Source organism: Patagioenas fasciata, chromosome 1 (assembly GCF_037038585.1).
Source record: "Patagioenas fasciata isolate bPatFas1 chromosome 1, bPatFas1.hap1, whole genome shotgun sequence".
NCBI classification, from domain to species: domain Eukaryota; kingdom Metazoa; phylum Chordata; class Aves; order Columbiformes; family Columbidae; genus Patagioenas; species Patagioenas fasciata.
Window position 1 is genome coordinate 45,426,813 of NC_092520.1, and position 19,714 is coordinate 45,446,526.

The window sequence follows — 19,714 nt, forward strand, 5'->3', positions numbered from 1 at the left end:
CAGCACATTAGGTCCTGGCCACGGTGTGTCCTACAGCATGGACATTAGACAATAAATCCAGGTACTGAAGTTAAAAGAAGAGGAATTTTAGGGGCTTTTCTTTGTTTTGTTTTGTTTTTTTTTCCCTCCAAAAATAGTCTCCAGTGAAAAAAGAGCAACACTGTGTTTTGGAAGTGCTTTAAAAGGAAAAATGTAAATATTTCACATTAAAGGAGAAGGGTTCCTCCTTATTCATCAGCAAGAGGTTACTGACTACAAAGCCAGTGACATCTCCGGCATGTGATATAATGAAGCTGCAGGTGGGGATTCTGCAGGTCAGATCCATTTCAGGACTCTGCGTTCCTGGCAGCCTGATCTTTTTACGATGTGGAGGACAGACATGGCAATTACAGCTGCACCGAGCCAGAGCGGGCGCTCTCAAACCAGGAGGAAGGAGAAGGAGGGGACAGTGTGCGTTCATGCCCATTGTCACGTCCATCAAATACTATATTTCCATGAAGAGTGTTGTCTACCCTGACCAGGCCCTGTCATCAATTTGCCAACTTAAATCTGTCCCCTGAACGGTGTATTTTACCTTTTCCCTGCAGCCTTTGACTGTGTGTTGGTGTACTTCTGAGGTGTACCACAAATTCACTATATATATTAAAAAAGTTTACTAATGCTAGTGACTGAATATTTGTTTATTTGTTTTTGAGAAACAGGTGTCTTAAAGCAAACCAAACTCCTCCTTCCAGCCCTACAACATCTCTCTCCATATGTCCCGGTTTCAGTTGCTCATTTTTTGTCTGAAAAATACTCTTTAGGCTGAAGGATTCTCTGTGTCTGAGGCAAATAATTTGGAAAATATAATACAATTAGGCAAAGAAAGTAACAGTTGAATCTGCTTTCATATGGAACTGAAGATCTTCCTCGCTAATAGAGGCTTTATTTCCCAAAGTCATTAGCTTGTTTTCCTCTTTTATTTTGTTGGTAACTAAAAATCTTAGCTAATTAAAAAAGCTTAGAGCCTTTTCAAGTTCTCAAATCAGAAACTATAATATATCAGCTAATTTCTTGCTTTACATGCAGTGATTGAAATAGTATGGAGTTAGGCCTGTGAATCCAAAGCTAATTGCCTTTTTTTTTTTTTTAAAAAAAAAAAAAGTCGTCATAGTTGCATGTTTTATACTAGACTCTAATTGGGCTTAAAACCTTTTAAATCTTGAATAATAATTAAGTTTTAAGTTGGAGATTTTAAAAGGTTCTGTTTTGTTTTTTCTCATTCCCTGCCCTGCTTCAGACCGGAGGAGACCAACAGAAGAGTGAAAAATGTAAGACATGCTTACTTAATGCCTTCTGAAACAATTTCATAGTAATTCTAATTGAATATTTTTGAGACATTTCTGCTTATGGCGCAACCATGTTTACCTTATTCCTCAATTGTGCATTTATCCAATGCGAATTTGTGCCATTTCAGGATGATCTCTTTGCAGCTTACTTTCCCAAATAAATGTAATAATTAGAAACAGTACTTTTATCTGCTTACTTGAGATAAATGAAATGCATTGTAACACTCTTGGTGGAGATACTAGCTAATGCCGTAGAGAAGATTTTACACTTTATTGTGGAAAACATCACTACCAGCATTCTGAGATGCTTTTATACTGGTACATGGTTTGAGAGGAAAGTAATTAAGTTTATATATATATTTTTTTTATTTGTTTGTTTTTAGGTTTTGATTACACTGTACTGGCTTGGGAGAAAAGCTCAAAGTAACCCTCATTATAATGGTCCATACCTCAATCTTAAAGCATTTGAGAAGTTATTAGGGCAAGCATTGACTAAGGTAAAGAATCCAAAACCAATAGTAAACATATATCCTGAATTTTGTAGTTTACTTATCCATTACAGCACCAACTCAAAACACTCTGTTGGGGGTTTAATTTTATTCTTAGTTTGGAGAACATGGTCATTTGTTGTTTGTTTTCCTTGCTATCAAAGTCCATATGAAAGAAATGAGTTAGCTCACACTGGTTCTTCTGCTAACCGTATAATCACACAATTCAGAATCCACCTGTTCTTATTGATGTAATAAATTGTGAAAAGCCTTGTCTTGATTCCTTTTAGCTAAGAGAAACTTGTAATGAATCTCCTATTCAGGCTTTTGTATATGTCGTTCTTAGAGTTTGCAGTAGTCTTTGGTAATGTCTTTTTGTGCACTGAAAATTCATTTTAAAAATTTTTGAGCAAAAACTCACAAGTAGCACTTGCACTTCATATTATTTCAAAACACCTTTCAAAACTTACTCTTGTAGGCACTTGAAGAGTCCAGCCACCTGAACAGAAGTGGCAGGGATAGTGGGTACGGTGATATTTGGTACGTTGACCGGGGAGAGCCCTTTTCATCTTCTACTAGTCATAAAAGAGACGATTCCTTCGATAGCTTGGACTCTCTTGGTTCAAGATCCTCCACAAGCTTTTCATCAGATATAACCTTGAAAGGTGGCAGTGAAGGTATGTTTTTTCCTCTTTTAAACCTACTGTTGACATATGTCTTACAATATGTATGGAGCTAGTACTTTCAGTGCCCAGAACTTAAGTTGGCTTGAAAAGCAACTCTAGTTTTGCAACTGCCGCAGTTGCGTTTTGCTTAAGCAAATGTTGACCTTTAACAGTTGGTAAAAACAAAGCAATGCACACATGAATTTTCCTAGGACGTGTTACTGGGACTCTTGCTCTCACAACTACATAAGGGTGTGTGTACCTGTGGAGTATTTGCCCATAGTTCAGGAAGTGAAATTGCTAGAATTCAGTCCCTGATGGGATCACCTAAAATTCAGCAGTCTCTTACCTTGTTCCTAGTGTGGATATGTCAAACTCTGTCTTCGCTCAATTTGTGAATGTTCAATATTCAATAAGGTTTTTCCAAGCTAGGTTAAAAACTGAGCAGTAGTTGTCAGTTTTGATAGTTTGTCATGGAAAGAAGGATAACCAGAAGAAAGTTTGTGACATGGCGTCCCTATATCTGTACTCTAACCTGTGTTTCTGTCACCATTTTAAAATTCAATACAAACTTGTCCTCTAACTTAAAGTTACAAAAGTTATGAGCTTTTGGATTTTGTTCCATGTGAATAACTTAAAATCATTGGGCTCAGGCCACATGGAGCATTTTGAAGCTACATGTAACCATGCTACATATGTGATGTACCCTGGGCTTCTATTGGGCATTCATCTGGTGAGATGAGCGTGTTGCTATACTATTTGCTGGTAACTTGGCTCTGTTAGTAACTTTGAGTGGCAAGTATGTTTTCAATGAAAAACTTCTGTGCTGTTTCATGTCTTCCCTCTAGAGGTTAGCGCTTTGTTTCCCACAGGGAGCAGTGATAGTGAAAGAATGGAACAAATGTAGCAGGCATGGAAACCAAGCTCAGCTTAATGGACTTCATCGCGGCTTTGCCACAAACTTCTAAAAATACCTCTCCTGCTGTCTTGCCAGTAGCTCAGCAAATTTGCATCCGAAACATCTTGAATAAATAGTTAGATTGAGTTTAGTGCATTTTGGTGCAAGTTCTAGCTAGAAGCTTGTGTCTAGACAATAAAGCCTGGGCCTTCCCTTTTGTCTCCTTTCTTCTAAGGTTGCGACAGTGACACAGACTCGGAACTGCCTTTCAAAATGCACGACTCCCATAAAGACGACAGGTCTTACCGTAGGATCTCTGTGATTGAACCGAAACCTACCGCTGACTTCAATCGCTTCTTACCCAACAAAAACAAGCAGGCGACGTATGTGCCGGCGCCCTTAAGGAAGAAGAGGACAGAGAAGAATGAGGACAACAGGAGGAGCTGGGCAAGTCCAGCCTTCGCTGAGTCAGATGGAACATTTTCAAGGTACTAGTGTGCGGTCTTAGTAAAGAGTACTTTGATTTGGGACTTTTTACTAAATGATTTCAGTATTAGTTAGAGAAAAGCTGCTCTTGCTGCAATACAAAGTGTTTGAGTTTCCATATTTTAATGGGAGGAATGTTTTGGAGTGGTTGTGTGGTTGATTTTTTGTTGTTGTTGTTGTTTTGTTTGTTTGGTTTGGTTTGGGGTTTTTCTTTTTTTTTTTTACTTTGTTTCATATAACTAGTTTTCTGGTGTTTGAGTAATGTTTTGAGGGTGGTCACACTCCAGAGAGAAGGGGTTTAAATGATCTTAAATTGAAGTTCAAGAGATCTAGACCTACGGTTTTATTTTCTTATTAAAGCCTTCCAGAGTATAGTGATGAATTTTGGTTGTCCGGCTTCTCACTGCACACACATGAGATTAGTGGGCAGTTCTTGGGTTTCATCATTACCTTCGTGACTTCACTGTCTTCATTCTGTTCCTGTTTTGGTCAACCTCAGTGGACGTGAAACGAATCCTGTAGCTTCCTGCCAAAATAGCAGAGCAGAGCGTGGGCTCACAAATCCAGCTCCCCTCCAGATGATCTATGAGTATGACAGTGGCTCTGATTCGGAAGATGAAAGAAGGCTGCCCGACTTGGTTATGGATGACTTAGCAAATCGTAGATTTCTAGTCAAAAAGAGCCCTGTAAGCTCTGCTGCACCTGGACATCATTTCGTGTTGCACAATGACTCTCCTAAATCTTGCTCACAAGAAAGTTATCCAGCTGGTCCACTAGCTGCAATGCTTGAACCACAGAGGTCAGAGATACTAATCCAAGATCCAGTAACTATTGTATTTACCTAAATTGCAGTCCATAAATAACTCCATAAAGTTGGCCTTCTAATCAGCATTTTAACATCGCTGACTATTTGTTATGTCTTTTCTGTCAAACTTCATCGTTTTGTCAGAGGCAATAGGATGCTGATATAACCATTTAACTCTTTTTTTGTTTTTTTTAATATAATTTATTACTTCTGGTGCTGCAGTGGTGGAATTGAGAACTAATTTGCTTCATTCATGAGGTTGAACTCCTGAGCCAAAAAGCATGTCTTTTTTGCATTCTTTGCTCCTAAAATAGTTGCTCCTAAAATATCTTAACTGATTGGGTATTTTGAACAGTAACCGGAGGAGGCAGAGGCAGTTGGATACTAAAGAGGAAAACAAACCAAGAGTTAACGTTTCTTCAGAACTATCTGGGTATTTTGATGAGGACGAGGAAGAAGAAATAGGCATTCCAAACATTGAAAAAGATGATCTCTATTTTCGCAAGCTAAGTTCTTCAGCGGCGAATACAGGTGTTGCTTTTGACAAATTTCTTCCTAAGTTTTGGACTCCAGAAGAAGAATTGCTATGGAAAAAAATCAGGAAATCCTCTTTCAAACCCTGGTATAAAGAGATTCAAGGGTTCAGGTGCGTTTTCATGCATGCCCCTGTTTCTCTCCTGTGTGCGAAACCTATAAATGAAGTGTAGTTTTATTACTTCATTTTTACTTTTCATTTTTATTGCCAGTGTAGCAGCAGGATATGTTTTCTTTCTTTTTTTTTTTTTTTTTGAGAAAATAATTGAAAGATTATTTTCTTTACTATTGCACTGTTGCCACTATGCATTTTACTCAATGACTACACTTCATGGTTTTTTTCTTTTCCTCTGCTCATTCTTTGTGCTGCTGCACCGTAGAAAGAAATCAGATTCTGAGGATCGGGAATTCACTTACAAGCAAAGCTCTGCCATTGTTGCTAATCAACCAAGACCAAGTTTTGACTGGAACAGCAGTTGCAGAAGGGATCAGAACTATAAGCCAACTGCTGAATATGTGGGAAGCTCATTGTCACAGATTGCAGAAGGAAAAATCTTGGAGGCCTCTGATCAGCCCAGGTTGATACTGCTGCATGAGCTGTACTCTTGCTGCATCGAAAAGAAATGGCTGGATATGCAACAGCTAAATGGAATTAAACCACGTCCTGTGATGTCGTGCTTTTTCGGTTATTTTTTTTTTTTTAAATGTAAAGTTGCAAGTTGCTGGTATTCTGAAACATGTAAATGCAAAAGCATAATATGCTGCATAGGTTACTGGCTTTGTGTGTGAGCATGTAAGCGTGCTGTTTCTGAGCAGGTCAGTATGCTGCGATACCTTTACGTTGGTTGACGTGTGCTGTGCTACAGTTAGTGGTGGTGAAGTCGTTGTACTGCTTGGGATACTGCAAGTCTAAACCAAATGTATATCACAATACATTGTGATCTGCTTGTCTCTTGCTAGTTAATGATATTTTTACTTCCCTCCTTTTGTTTTATATGCTTCAGTCAGTTTTCGTTACTTCAGGCCCTGCAAAAATACTCTGACTACTTGTCTTCTGAAACAAAGACCAAAATTGATCCTACTTCTGGCCCTAGGCTCATAAAATGTAAAAAGAATATTTCATTTGTACCGGGATGCCAGCAAGGAGATACAGAAAATGGATATCTGTATCCAGATTTAGAAAATGATGACTTGTTTGTTCGGAAAACTGGGGCTTTCCATGTGAATCAAGTTGTTCTGCAAGATCCCCGGTATTTAAGAAAATTCTCTGACCGGGAGCCTCTCTTAGAAGGTGAGATCATTCTGCAACCCAGAGAGGGCCAACCTGTAATTCCAGATTTGGAAAAGGATGACATGATTTTCCGTAAAATCGTCTCTCAGAAAAAAGAGGTGCCTTTATCAGGTGCTCCAGACAAGTATCACCCGGCACTCTTTCCTGATCCATGGAGTCTTCCAGAGGAGGTCCGGTCCAAATTTCTGTGCTTACTTGAAAAAAACGCACCACCAGAGGAAAGAAAGAACAATGGCAGAGTGCTGTCGCCATCTTCCCGTCATAAGAAGGACGATATGCTGACCCGCAAGATTGACTCTTGGAAGGTGGGAAGCAACGTCCAGCCAGTAAATTTCATCCCGGGTCCGTGCAGTGAAGAAGACTGGAAGAAGTGGGAAGCGATCAGGGAGGCCAGCAAAGTTAGACACAAGAAACGGCAGCTGGTGGAGAGGTCAGGTTGTGTCCCGCACAGATTGCGCTTGAGTGCAGTTGAACCCTTCCCATGCAGAAAAGCATCGTCTTGTGCTGAACCATTCGTAGATTGCCAATCTGCTATTTGTTTGTGGCGTCCCGGACAAGCTTTTTATTTGCTTTGAATAGAAGCTCATGACTGCAATACCATATTTTCAACAAAAGAATTACAATGTTTTCTAGTTTTAGGCTGCTATTTTAGAGAAAATAGACTATCATACCTTCATGCTCCAAGTTCTGCATAAGTTTCTTTCCGTGGTTAAACAGGAATAGTGATTATTCAAGACGCTGTGGAGGCTAGAAATATTTTATTCCCCGCCTTCACCACCCCAATATAATTGTTAAAAATATTTCTGAAAAACATGACTGCTTTAATGACAAATTCTGGAAATGGGCACTCTGATATTCTTGCTGCACCTAAGTTTGAAAATGCTTGTAAACTGTCCTGCCACAGTTTTGAGATGATTAGATGAGGTGAAGAAAGAAACCAACGTTGTTTTGCCCGCCAAAAGTCACGATGCATGCAAATTGTGTGTCCACGTAATGTTAAATTCCACTATGACATTCTGCCAGTATTTCTCCCCTGCTTTCATACAGTCCAGTCCCAATTAATGCTTTCCCCTAATCCTTTCCTGGTATACTCAAAATTTCTTTTCTCTGACTGAGTACTGTCTTTAACTGCTTCCTAGCTCTCCTTTGGATTTTGTACTTGCTGAGGGAGAGCAGGGTCTTGAATGTTTCCTTAATTCTGAAAATACGGCATTGCAAGTTGCAGTTCTCCCAGCTGTGCATCATCACTTTGTGACTAAGACACTTCCGTGTTCCAGTTGATACTTTGATGTTGCTGTGTTTAATTTTTAAGCTTGATACTGTTAACAAATTGTGAGCTTCAGTGAGGAATATTTCTGAAGTGCTTGAAAAATATTTCACGTTTTAAGAACTCATTCAATAGAATAAAATACTCATGTTCAAGAATACTAAAACTCTCTTGAATCACACTGGATTAATTCGGTTCTCCACTTAATGTGCTAATCCTGTATATAAGGCCTTTTGTTCTTATCCATTCCAAGTATTACTTTCCTTTAGTATCAGAAGTGGTTGAAATAACAAGAAAACAGGCTCTGTAAGCCGACCTTCTTGTTGGGACTCAAGTCGGCATTAATTTTCATTTCTTGAAATGAGTATCTCTTGAGCATCATGCTGTTCAGCAGCACTGGAATAAGTGGTGCAGAATTAATACTAGGCTCTATTTGTGCAGTGTTGCTAAACCAGAAGCATTGGAAACTCTCAGGCAGCCTTTTTCTGTCAGTTTTCTGCCTGATCTGCACATCATGCAACTCCTGGTATTTTTTTGACTCATCTCAGATCCCCGATGTGCTTCTTCCATGCTGGCTGGTCCTCAGGCTTTCAGTTTCCTCTTCACTTCGTGAGAGTGCTGGTGTACTGATGGTGTTAATGTTGTTATGCATATTAAGACACTGAATCTTTTCTTTTGATTTCTCAGACTGCTTCAAAAGCTTTCTGATGAGCAAGGGTAAGTTTTATAAAAGCTTGAAAGATCATAATCCCATTTTTGCCTCCTCTTGTTTAAATTTTCATGCATGCACAGTAGCTAAAAACTCATGTGCTGAAAGCAACTTGTGCATGCTGCTTTGTTGTTCTGTGCTCGGGCAACTTATGTAATGAATGTGAGACTAAAAGCTATGCATCTGGCACCTAGGGTATCCAAGTTATGGTTATCAGGTATTTTGAAAATAAGCTCTGATATTTTATTCCTGCCAAAGTGAAGTACTTGGTGTTCTGTATTTAAATTAGGCTTTAAAACATTCAGGAATGTGAAGGATGATTAGTAAATATTTTATTTTGAAGGCTGTACAGATAGAATCTGAAATAATTAATGACATGGTGTTTATCATGGGAGTGATTAATGTGCTGTGGTTATTTTATATACTTCAGGTTATTGAATCCTCAGTGGTAAACTTATTGCTTAGTGTCATATGAAATTGGGCCTTGTTTATGATGTACAGTGTGACTCAAAGAGAGATATTTTTCCACTTACTGTGTGATGGCATGTTAAGTATATTTGGTTAATGCAAGATTTTTTAATTTTGTTTTTTTAATGTACATTTATTTGTTTATTTATTTATGTTCACCCTGAGGCAAAACCTGGTAAATGGCTAAACACTTCCGGAAGAAGCAAGAAATGTTTGAGAATAAGTTAGATTTTAGGGGAGGGAGACTCAGAAGGCTCAAGTCACCAGTAAGATTTGGAAGTTAAGACTAGAACTGAAAGTAACATCCTGCTCCTCGGTATGAATATATGAATATACCCTTACTTAGCGCATATTGTATTTAGGTCTAGATTTTCCTATTTTGTTGCAGGCAGATATAGAAACTCAAGAGAAAGAAAATGAAACCTTGGTCATGTAAGTTTTCTTGAACTTGTCAGGAACAATTTTGATATTTATGTACAGTTCAGTTACACAAAATTGTTTCTACATCTGATATAACTTAACTATTAAAAAAATGAGGAAAAGAACTGTACAAGAAAAGAGTTTCTGCAATAGTGACCAGGAGGTTTTAGCTAAATTTGGCATTCTTGCCGTTCAGAAGATAAACAAGAAATTAGGTATGAAGAGTTAATGCTCTATTCTTTATTTCTAGAGGCCAAAGTCTTATGTTACCAATGGAAGTGAGTTGGGCCTCTTGGGAGCAAGTGAGAGAGTCTGGTTTGTTAGTTCAGAGCTCTCTTGGTATGTAGGAGATTAGAGCAAGGCCCTGCGCTGAATCAGTTTTGTTTTTAACCCAATTTTCTGTCATATCAGAGTAGTGCATTTTTTTTTAAGTCCTGTTAGAACTTCGTCACACCCCTCCATCATTTAGATTTTTTTTTTTGTAAAGGCAAATAGCAGTATTTTTGAAAAAATAAAGCCCAGATGCCTAGCTTTCCTTTCGTTTTACAGAATTGAACCTTATTATGGACCGCCTGCATTTTGCTTGATGTCCTGTCATATACTTAAATTAAAGGTCCTGTTATGTTTATCACTGCAGTATGAAAGAATAAAGGAGAGAGGGGGAAAAACAGAAACAAACAAAAACCAAACCAAAAGAAAACAAAAACATGAAAGGTGAGCTTTGAGGAATTTAGGTTGAAGGAAACTAGTGAATAGGAGTTCATGGGGGAAACTTGTAGCCATGTTGGAGAAATTAGTGAGAAGATGGCTGTGTTGGCCATCCTGACTTGGATGGGAAGCATCAGGGAGGCTTGGGGAGGGGTAACATAGTTTAGTGGGGCCCATGGTGTGCATGAACTCAGCATTTAGTGGTGAATAACTTTTATCTTTACAAACATGCATCAATAACTGACTTGATTTTATGATTAGCCTAAGGAAGGGAAGAACAGGAGGTGCTTCTGGGAATTTGGACTTGAGGAGGTCAAAGAAAAGAGCAAAGTCAATAAGGAGAGTAATAAGTTTAAACTGAAGTAGCAGTTGTGTGCAAGGAGCTCAACGTGAAGCTGCTACAGAGCTACTTGTTCCCTTAACCTGAGTTTATTTGCTTAAATATGCGACTACTGACTTGAGTGTTGGCACTAGAGCACGTCCCAGCCTTGCCTGTTCAGCTGCCCATGTGTTTTCTGCACTATACGAAATAACACTCAAGCGCTCAGTTGTAATAATATAAATATCTCTCTCTCGAAGGTTCCCTTGCATAAGCAATGATTAAGATGCGATAAAGCCGAGTACTCCTTTTTTCTTTCTAGGAGTAAATCTTTGAATGATGTCAGCGTGGAGGAGATGCAGTCATTGCGCAAAATCCGTTATGAAGAGCTACAGAAGATAAAAGAACAGTTACATGAACAAGATATGAAGTGGCAAGAAGTAAATATTCTTTCTCACTCCTCCTCATGTGTCCTGCTGAAGGGCTGGGTGCTGCCTGCCTTCCATGACCCTAAAAAACAGGCTTTGGCATGTACACAGATATCTACAGGGTTATGTTCAAAAATGTTCCATCTCATGCAACTACTAGTGATTTTGGGGATGGCTGTTCAATGCAGAACTGAAATTATTTTAAATATAATCATAAGTATCTGATTAATGCTTCAGGTTAAGGCTTGTATGTGTTGTAATAAAGCCTCCAGGCTTGATTTCTGTGGACATAAAGAGAAGTTACGGCATAGTTTCATGTGTTTTCTGAAATTTGTGAATACTTTTCTTATGAAAAATTTGAATGTCTGAGTATTTGATCCTTTGGGAGAAAGGAGGGAAATAAGATTTCCTTGTGCAAATTCTTGAGGCTTCTATCCCCCAATAATTCTGTTTTAAATCCAGCTTATAAACCAATGCAGTAGCTTTGCACAGCATTATAAGGTCACCTGAAGACCTTTTCTTTTTTTATTGAAATATGTGCTTGGCAATGATTACCAACAAGAAGCTGAAATTAAGAACAGAGCACCGAGCAAAGCAGTTCATAGTTGTTTGTTTAATGCCTCTCAGTTCTAATATTCAGTACGTCTCTTAACCCAGCTCTGGTATTTCGTGGAGAACATTCCCAGTTCCTGTTGTGGTTTTACAGAAATTAAGAAAATATAAAAGTATATGTTTTCAATTTGAAATTTCAGGCGTGTTTATTCTTAAGCTAATGTATCAGTCTAGCATACTAGTGATTTGGAAAAAAAAATAATATCCCAAATTCCAAAACCTACAACAAAGAAGTGCAGATGGCATTTGCATTAGTTTTCAACTATGTGTCATTGAATGAAGTACTCCGGAATAAAATTGATAATGTCAAGGGGGGAGGTGCGAGGGGGGAGATGGAAAAGGACAAAACATATACTTTTCCACTCATAGTGCAGTAATTAAAATGGTTAACTTTAACAGGCAGTGAGCCTGTAACACCTGACCAAAATATGAGAAGACTTTAATCCTTTAGGGGGAACGTGCCTGAAAATGTGGCCTCGATGCGCGTAGAACCAGGGCAGTAGCTAGCATGTGATGAGATGCCTCTGTCTTGGGAAAATCTGATTGTAGTATATGTTCCTGTTATTCTTGTAGGATCTAGCAAAATGGAAGAATCGTAGAAAGAGCTTCACTTCTGAATTGCAAAAGAAAAAGGAAGAGAGAGAAGAAATAGAAAGGAGAGCCTCTGAGGTTTCTGGAAGAAGGACCAAGTCACTGAAAGAAATGCATCAGGAGAGGTAATGACCCTGATGGGAGTATTATGTTGAAGAACTTAACTTAAATCTGAGCTTTTTTATTTCCTTGAATTCTTGAGCAGCTTTTACTGGCAAGTTGCGATTGATTCTGCAGAGATCTCCACAATTTTGACTGCAAATTATAGTGTAGAAACCTAGGCATTTGAAAGGCGGAGTATTGTCCGCTAATGCATTGTTTTCACAGAATGTTAGACAGTTTTGCTCTATAAATGATGTTTTACTCTGCTATCCATAAATAAATGTACTGAGAAGTCAGTATTTTCATCTACTTTAAACAGGTTAAAACAATGGAGTGTTGAACTGGATAATTGGCTTTTTTTTTTCCTGGATGAGCTTAACTGTTTCTCTTTCCTCTAACATTGCATCTACTGTTCTTTTAGCCACGGTGGATAAATACAGGCTCAATTCTAATGTATATCACAGAACTGTAAACTTTCACTTCAGTTCCCCTGTATCCCCAATTGCTCCTCTAGGTTTTTATAGAACAAAATTTGTTCCGTAGAGTAAAAGGTATAAATTGAGTAGTACAGTACCACCTCTACTTGTGACAGTCTTTCTTTCTAGTCTTTTGAGTAGAAATATGGATGCCAATTGTATTGAACCTACAGTACTGTCAGAATCTCAAAAATTATGTAGTTAAGACCGTGTGGTAGTTGTTCTTTCTGAGAAAGGAATGAATAGCAGGAGAAAAAAGACCAAACCAAATCAAAACGAAAACCAACACTGAACTTCAGGACACCATCTTATTTTGTCATCTAAAATTTAGTATAACATTTTCACAGACAGGAGACATCAGCAGAGCTATATAGTTCAGGCAATATTATGGGACTACCTTCTTCCTGTTCTTTAATAAAATCTGAACTTCTGAGTATAAATAATTTGAATAACTGTATCATTTTCTTGGCAAAGAGAATTCTGTCATGGTGGCAACCTGATAATGTGACAGCAGTATGTCTGAGTGTTATGGCAGTGTTGAAATGGGGAGGAGGAGGAAGAAAAAAATTTAAAAAATATTAAAATATTAATATTTTTTAAATGATGCCATTCATTTTCATTTACTAGAGACCATGTTTCTTTGTTTATGCTTTTGCTTGAACATTCAGTAGTTGAAAGACTTAAGGCCCAATGGTTTGTCAAGTCACTTTGTCTGGTATTTTAACAAGCTCTGTCTCTCTAGGGAGGACAAAGATGAAGACTTCTACGGGCAACGAAAATATGAACACAGGTGGACGTATTCACTGAATGATGACGTATTTAGTGAAGAAAAAGCACCTTCCACGAGGTCGGCAGCAAGAGATTACCTTTTGGAAGAAGATAGCTCCTACAAGACTAAGGACGGTGAAAGTGCGTATGCTGCCCAACCACGCAAGGAGAACCTGACAGAGAGCTCGGCCGCTCGTGAAGCTCCCGCTCCGCCAAAGGCCCTGGCAGAGGAGCAGAGCTCGGCTCTTTTGTCTACCCGCTACTCGGTGAATGCTCAAACTGGGTCAGCTCAGGTTTCAGCTTCTCTCCCGAGAAGTTACCAGAAAGCTGATACCTCTAGGTTAACATCTGTGGTTACACCAAGACCTTTTGGAGTCCAATCAAGAGGAATCTCGTCACTTCCACGGTCGTTCACGGTAAGATTCCGCTTCATTCCCGAAGGCTGTAAATGTTGGGGTCTTGGGTACTGGGGGGGGTGGAACAGTAGAGTTACAACATTTGTTGTTTTTAGAAATGTCTTCTGCTGTTTGAAGGCTGTGTTAACAGAGCAGGCAATTCTGTTGTGGCTTTAGATATTTACTTGTGTTTCCATACTTAAAGGCAGTCCTAGAAATAAGGCTGATAAATATATTTGATAGAATAATCTTTTTATTATTTGTAGTAAGTCTCCTTAGGGTTCCTTATCAACAAACCTGCCCTCATCGGATGTAATTATCTGAAGCTAAGTTAACATAATTAAATCCTACAGACAAATTTTCAGGTGAAATAAATGTCCTAAGATTTCCTAACTTTGATGAAATCAAAATTTTACTCTAGCCTAAAATTTGCATACTCAGTGAAGCACTGAAATGCAGAAAATGATTCTTCCAGCTTCCTCTCTGATTACTATATAGGTTTTCATAGCTTTCTCCTAAATCCCTATTTGTCTTTTTGTCTCAATTTAAAAACTGGTAAGAATGCAAATCATTCTAAATAGATGCTTTTAACAAGTTTATCTTAAAGTCTGGACAATTTATTCTGCAGATGCTTCAAGTGTAAAAAAATATCTTGCTCCTCTTTAACGTGACTAATTAGTAGTTAGTACAGTAACCAGAATTTGCTTGAAAGGGAGAGGTTTTTTGTTAAATATTTAGATTGGTGAAAGATTAGGATTTTTTTTTTTTTTTTTTTAAAGCACATCTTTACCAAACTCCCATTTTTGTCCTAGATGGATGATACCCAGAAATACAACGGAGAAGTAGAAAAAGCTAAAAGAACTCAAACTTTGTTCACCAACAGTTCGTTTTCACAACCAGACTCCGCACAGCCTCTCTCCACTAGTGCATTCAGAAGCAGAGGTGAGGAGGAAGAGGAGGAAAAAGAAAGTGTTCAGTCGATACCTCCTCCTAGTTTGGCATTACCTGTAAAATCCCAAGACCAAGATGCTGGAAGCAGTATTCTTAAACCAGAGTATTGCTCTCCTTCTGATTCTCTTTCACTTGCATCTTCTGCAGAAAATGTGACTCGGCCAGAGCCTGAGGATTCAAAATCCCTGGTGAGTGTGGAACTAATGTGATTACTTAGTGTAACTGAATGCTACAGCAGATTAAAAATAATGTAAAATAAAATTATATCTAATGCAAGTATCTTTTGGTTGTAAGAAAGCAGCCTGGAGAACTGCTATTTCCTTTGATTTAATTCAGAGGAATAAGAATATTTGGAAAGAAAACAATTGGTTCTTTTCTTGTGTTTCTTCCCCTTCCCTTTAAATGTCATGTATTTAATTTTATTTCTTGTTATAATTCAAAATAGTTATTCTAAGCATTTGGTTTGTTTGCAAAGTTTTTGTTACTCTCCAAATGAGCACATTGTGCACACAGTCAGGTATGTCAGTTAGATGAATGACATAAGCTGCTGTAGCATTCATTTGCACTTTTATACTGGTGGTGGAAAATAAAGATCAGCTTTTCAAAGGCCAACCTTAAACATTAGTATCATGCTATCCTTTTATTCCATCTGTTGTGGCTTGAGCCTCCCCTCCCCCCCTTTTATTAGTTATTTACTTGAAATAAATCTAGCTGATGTTCACATTAATGAATTTCAAAGCAAATTGCTATCTCCTTGCATATGTGCTTATCCAGGACTTGAGTCTTTCATTGATTTTTTTGGAATATGTATCTTCAAGTGCTGTTTCCTCCAACTGATTGCATGTTTCACATGTAAAAAATGACCAGCAAGAACTTTAATTGTCAATATCTGTCTGCAGTATCTAATGATGCGGTTCATACCCATTGTGGTTCATTGGCAGATTAGAGATGAATTCTTTGCATTCCTGCTGCAGCTGTATAAGTTAATTATGCCAGTTGCTTGGGTGAGGATCACCTTGGATGCTGATTTATGAAATCACACACCATTTTTTATAAATTGGGTCACTTTGATTCATTCTTTCTAATCACTTGTGGAAAAGAAACACATTTCAGTTTAATAATCTTGGTGTCCCTTGGTCATTGCAATGAAATTATCATAATGTATTGAAACTACAATTGTTGTATAAAGAAAGAGATTGTGATCTTTTTTTTTTCCTGTATTGTAGTAACAACAGGCAGAGGAATTGCTGTTCTAATCAGTGAAAAAAGAAATTAGATATAGGTTCTTTGTATCACTTTGTGAGCCAAATGAGAACAACTTGTAGTTAGTCCATTTTTTGTTCCTGTCAGTAGTCACAAGGCTATAAATTTCTCTTCCTACAAATGAGTAATGTACTTTTTCTAATGAAAAAAAGGTTAAAAAATATTAAAAGCTTGTGTTGTGCCTCAAGCTATAACTTAAAGAATGCAAGCTGCATTTGGCATGTTTGTAAATCGTTGCCAGGGTTGAAAGATTGATATAGTTCACTAGTCATCAGGGCAATAACACCAGGTTTATGGAGTACTAAGTGTTTTGGAGGCAACCTGTCCAAATTATGAAGTTCAGTGTACAAAATTGCCTTAGTCTTTTGACAAGAGGTAGGTTTGAAGAAGAGCTGGGTTGGGATGGTGGAAATAAAAGCAATAACAGTAATTTCCAGGAACACACTCAAATTCAAAAGTGTTATATATGCTCCAGCCCAGCGTGCTAAACTGTCTTTTAGTTGATTAGCATTTAATGTGCTGTCACTCACCTAAGGACTTGGGTCGAATAGAAAAAAGAAGTCTGTTTCCGTATGGGAGCATTTGCAAATTAGTACCTGTTTTGAAGGAAGGAATTAATTTCTACCCTGGGCTGTTACTGAGAGTTTTTTTGCCAGGAACATTCCTGTAACACGAGATGAAACCTCAGGATGTTGCTTTGAGGTGGTGTTGTCCTCTGCACCCAGTGCTCGGGTTCTGCTGGAGCCTCCCCTGGCTGCGTCCTGCCTGGGGACTGACCAACTGCATCTGCTGTACAACATCCTACCAACACAGGAGCTTTGGGGAACTGGCTTAGATACTGAGACTTCTAAATATTTTGAGTTACAGAAAATTAATCCCCCTCCCAACACCCTTCAGGAAAGCTGGTTCACTAAGCAACTAAAATGTAGGTGCACTTCTAGTATACCCAATTTAGTACACATGCGGGGGTCTCTACCGTGCATATGTTGTTGGAACATCTCTATCTTAACAGTGTTTGACAGAAACGGTCTAATTTTTTTCCCTTTCGTAACGATGTTAGGTCCATGATAATGAAGTAAATGCATTTGGGGATTTTTAATTGTTTTTTTAATCAGTTCACATTAAAATGTTAATATATGTAACACATGTTCATAATACAGTGTGGGTTCAAATGCAAGTATTGCAAAATGTTTTCCCAGTCATTTCTGTAGTTTAAAATCCTAATCTTAGGTTTTGATTCTGATTTGGAAAGCATTTTGGAAGTCCACTAGGATGGAAGATATGCCTTCTGGCTAATTCAGGGATTAGGTTTTTTTTTTTAATTAAAATCCATAGCAAGCTAGTAGTATTTCACACAAAATGAAAAATATTATTGTTCACCCAGACAAACCTAGTTGCAGCAGCGACCCTAAAGGAGACCGATGATTCCCATTGTAAAATGTGCAAGAACAAAATAAGACGAATCACTGTTATCTAGCTTTTTCACATCTCTGACTGGTGCTCTCTCAGAAGGTAGTGCATTCCACAAGTTCACAAGACTATCCATGAAGACCCATTTAAGTGTTTAGTTTACTCTGTTTTCTTGTATTTTGTAGCATTGTCTTACAAAACATTTAATATAAGAGAAATGCACAGCTAAAAGTGTAGAGAAAATACAAATGTGAACTGGAAACAGACCTGTTTGAATAAGAAACAAATGAGTTAGTTAACTGACTTCAATACTGTTTCTTTTGTATGCGATGCTATTAATAGATGATTAAAGTGCACATTGTAAGCAGCCTCACTTATTTAGAGGATAAACTTTCCCTCATTTAGATGCCTGTGATACCAGATACTGTAGTGTCATGTTTTATTTTTCAGGAACAGTACAGTGAATTGAGAATCAGTATAAACCAGAGACCAGGCCACAGTCGCAGCTTTGGGTTTACAACAAATTGGAGTTCTTCAGGGGCCTTTGTGCAGACAGTTGAAGAAGGTAAATGTATATTAATTGCACAGTTTTTTGTTTTGTTTATTTTACAGAGACTTCTAAATTAAGGCATTTACTGCTAAGAGGTTGGCAAATATTTAAAAAAATCAGGTGGAGAACTAAGAAATCAATCTTTAGTTTGCTAAAGTATTCCTGTGAATCCTCATCTCTTGAAATGTGTTGAACTCAGGCGTACCAAAAATGCATTTTCCTAATCAAGGACATTTCTGTAACCACTGAAGAAGCATAAATGTGATTACTCATTCACCAAGCCCCTTACAGAACAGTGGTAAGGAGGACTTTCAGACTTCTAATATCCAGATTGTTCCTTTTAGCGAAGTTTAAAAGAAACCACTTTGTATGGTTTGTAAACACATGCAGAGGAAACTTATTTAGGAGTTAGTATCTGTATTTCAGTTTTCCCTTTCTTAGTCACGTTGAATTTGAGACAGTTACTATTTTTAAACAGCCACAACTTCTAAATTGATTTCCAGTGCAGTTGTTTTTCCAGATGTGTTAATACTGAAGAAAACCAAACATTTTTGTCTTGAAATGAAACATACATAAAATTTATTTCTAAGCTTTAGTAGTCTTCTCCAGAGAACAACCTCAGTTTTCTTAATTAAAAAAAAAAAAAAAAAGGAAAAAAAACCACACAACAAAAAAAACAAGCGAATCACATGTAACGCTTATTTTCTGAATAGTGATCTTTCCCATTGCCACTAATACTCGAGGAGTATTGAATTGTGCCCTTTCCTCAAGCAAACACAAGATCATCGTGAGAGAGGAGAAATAACTGGAAACTTCTAATTTAGTTAGTCCCTCATTATGCTTTCCAGAGAGAAAAAAGGCCCACGTCACAGCACTTACTGAGCAGCCTTGATTTTTTTTTTTTCTATTTTTTTTTTCCCCCAATTCAATTTTTAGACCTTTTCTCACTATACTTTTAATAATTAGATGGTAGCTGTTAATATTTGCTTTGCATGAAGAATAGCTTTCCATTTGCTTTGCCTGCTGCTAGGCTTCTGTTTTGATGTTACTTGGAGGCAGAGGGCTGTCTCTTTGTGCTGCCAGCCGTAAACGAGAAACCTGAGGGCAGTGATTGTTCCTACTGGTCATGCACAAAAGTCCACATGGGCTCCATCCTCATCTCTGTAGGCAAGGAGAAGATAAAGGCCTTCTGGCTGTTACTTTGGTTATGCTTTATTACCATTCTCACCAGGAAGGGTACAAAATATAAAGACTGAATTGAGAATGGACTGTATCTCAGTATTCTTGTTTATCACATGCGTTTTATCATTTTTTTTTCAACAACTGACTCATGTGATACCCTTATTCAATAGCTGTAGCTTCCTTTGAAGGAATGAAGGATGAAAGAGATCAACGGCCCTTTGAAAGAGTAAAATGTGCTTTCAGCTGGGCACTTCTGAATGTTGCGTTTCCTATTTTTTAAGGATAAGCCATAGGATACCTCAGGTTAGAAAGGACCTTGGAAGGTCACCTAAAGAAAACCCCTGCTCAAAAAAAGTATCAAGACTGGACTCAGACCAGGTTGCCCAGGGCCTTACCCAGGTGGGTTTGAGACCCTCCAAGGATGGAAATGGCACAGCCTCTCTGAGTGTTGCATTATTATCCTCTCAGAGAAAATTTTCACTGCATATCGAGTCAGACCAACCTTTGTCTCAGTTTGTAAACGCCATGCTGTGTTCTCCTGCCACGGGTTTCCATAAAAAGCAGGCTTTCCCTTCTCAGTGACCTCCGGTAGGTATTGAG

General features: G+C 38.1%; 1 protein-coding gene across 27 annotated transcripts in view; it reads left to right on the plus strand.

The window, feature by feature from the left end:
• Positions 1 to 19,714, plus strand: part of LMO7 (LIM domain 7) — a 132,888-nt gene that overhangs the window by 85,551 nt on the left and 27,623 nt on the right. For 11 of the 27 annotated variants that reach the window (XM_071806265.1, XM_071806278.1, XM_071806260.1 and 8 more), the window contains 14 exons: positions 1,280 to 1,310; positions 1,712 to 1,825; positions 2,295 to 2,493; positions 3,615 to 3,867; positions 4,365 to 4,664; positions 5,026 to 5,316; positions 5,585 to 5,782; positions 6,209 to 6,925; positions 8,450 to 8,479; positions 10,709 to 10,826; positions 12,000 to 12,142; positions 13,338 to 13,779; positions 14,571 to 14,897; positions 17,833 to 17,947. In XM_071806265.1, the coding sequence (XP_071662366.1) occupies positions 1,280 to 1,310; positions 1,712 to 1,825; positions 2,295 to 2,493; positions 3,615 to 3,867; positions 4,365 to 4,664; positions 5,026 to 5,316; positions 5,585 to 5,782; positions 6,209 to 6,925; positions 8,450 to 8,479; positions 10,709 to 10,826; positions 12,000 to 12,142; positions 13,338 to 13,779; positions 14,571 to 14,897; positions 17,833 to 17,947 (3,278 nt within the window). The remainder of the gene's footprint in view (positions 1 to 1,279; positions 1,311 to 1,711; positions 1,826 to 2,294; positions 2,494 to 3,614; positions 3,868 to 4,364; positions 4,665 to 5,025; positions 5,317 to 5,584; positions 5,783 to 6,208; positions 6,926 to 8,449; positions 8,480 to 10,708; positions 10,827 to 11,999; positions 12,143 to 13,337; positions 13,780 to 14,570; positions 14,898 to 17,832; positions 17,948 to 19,714) is intronic. The other 16 variants (XM_071806336.1, XM_071806292.1, XM_071806333.1 and 13 more) reach the window with 10 other exon arrangements.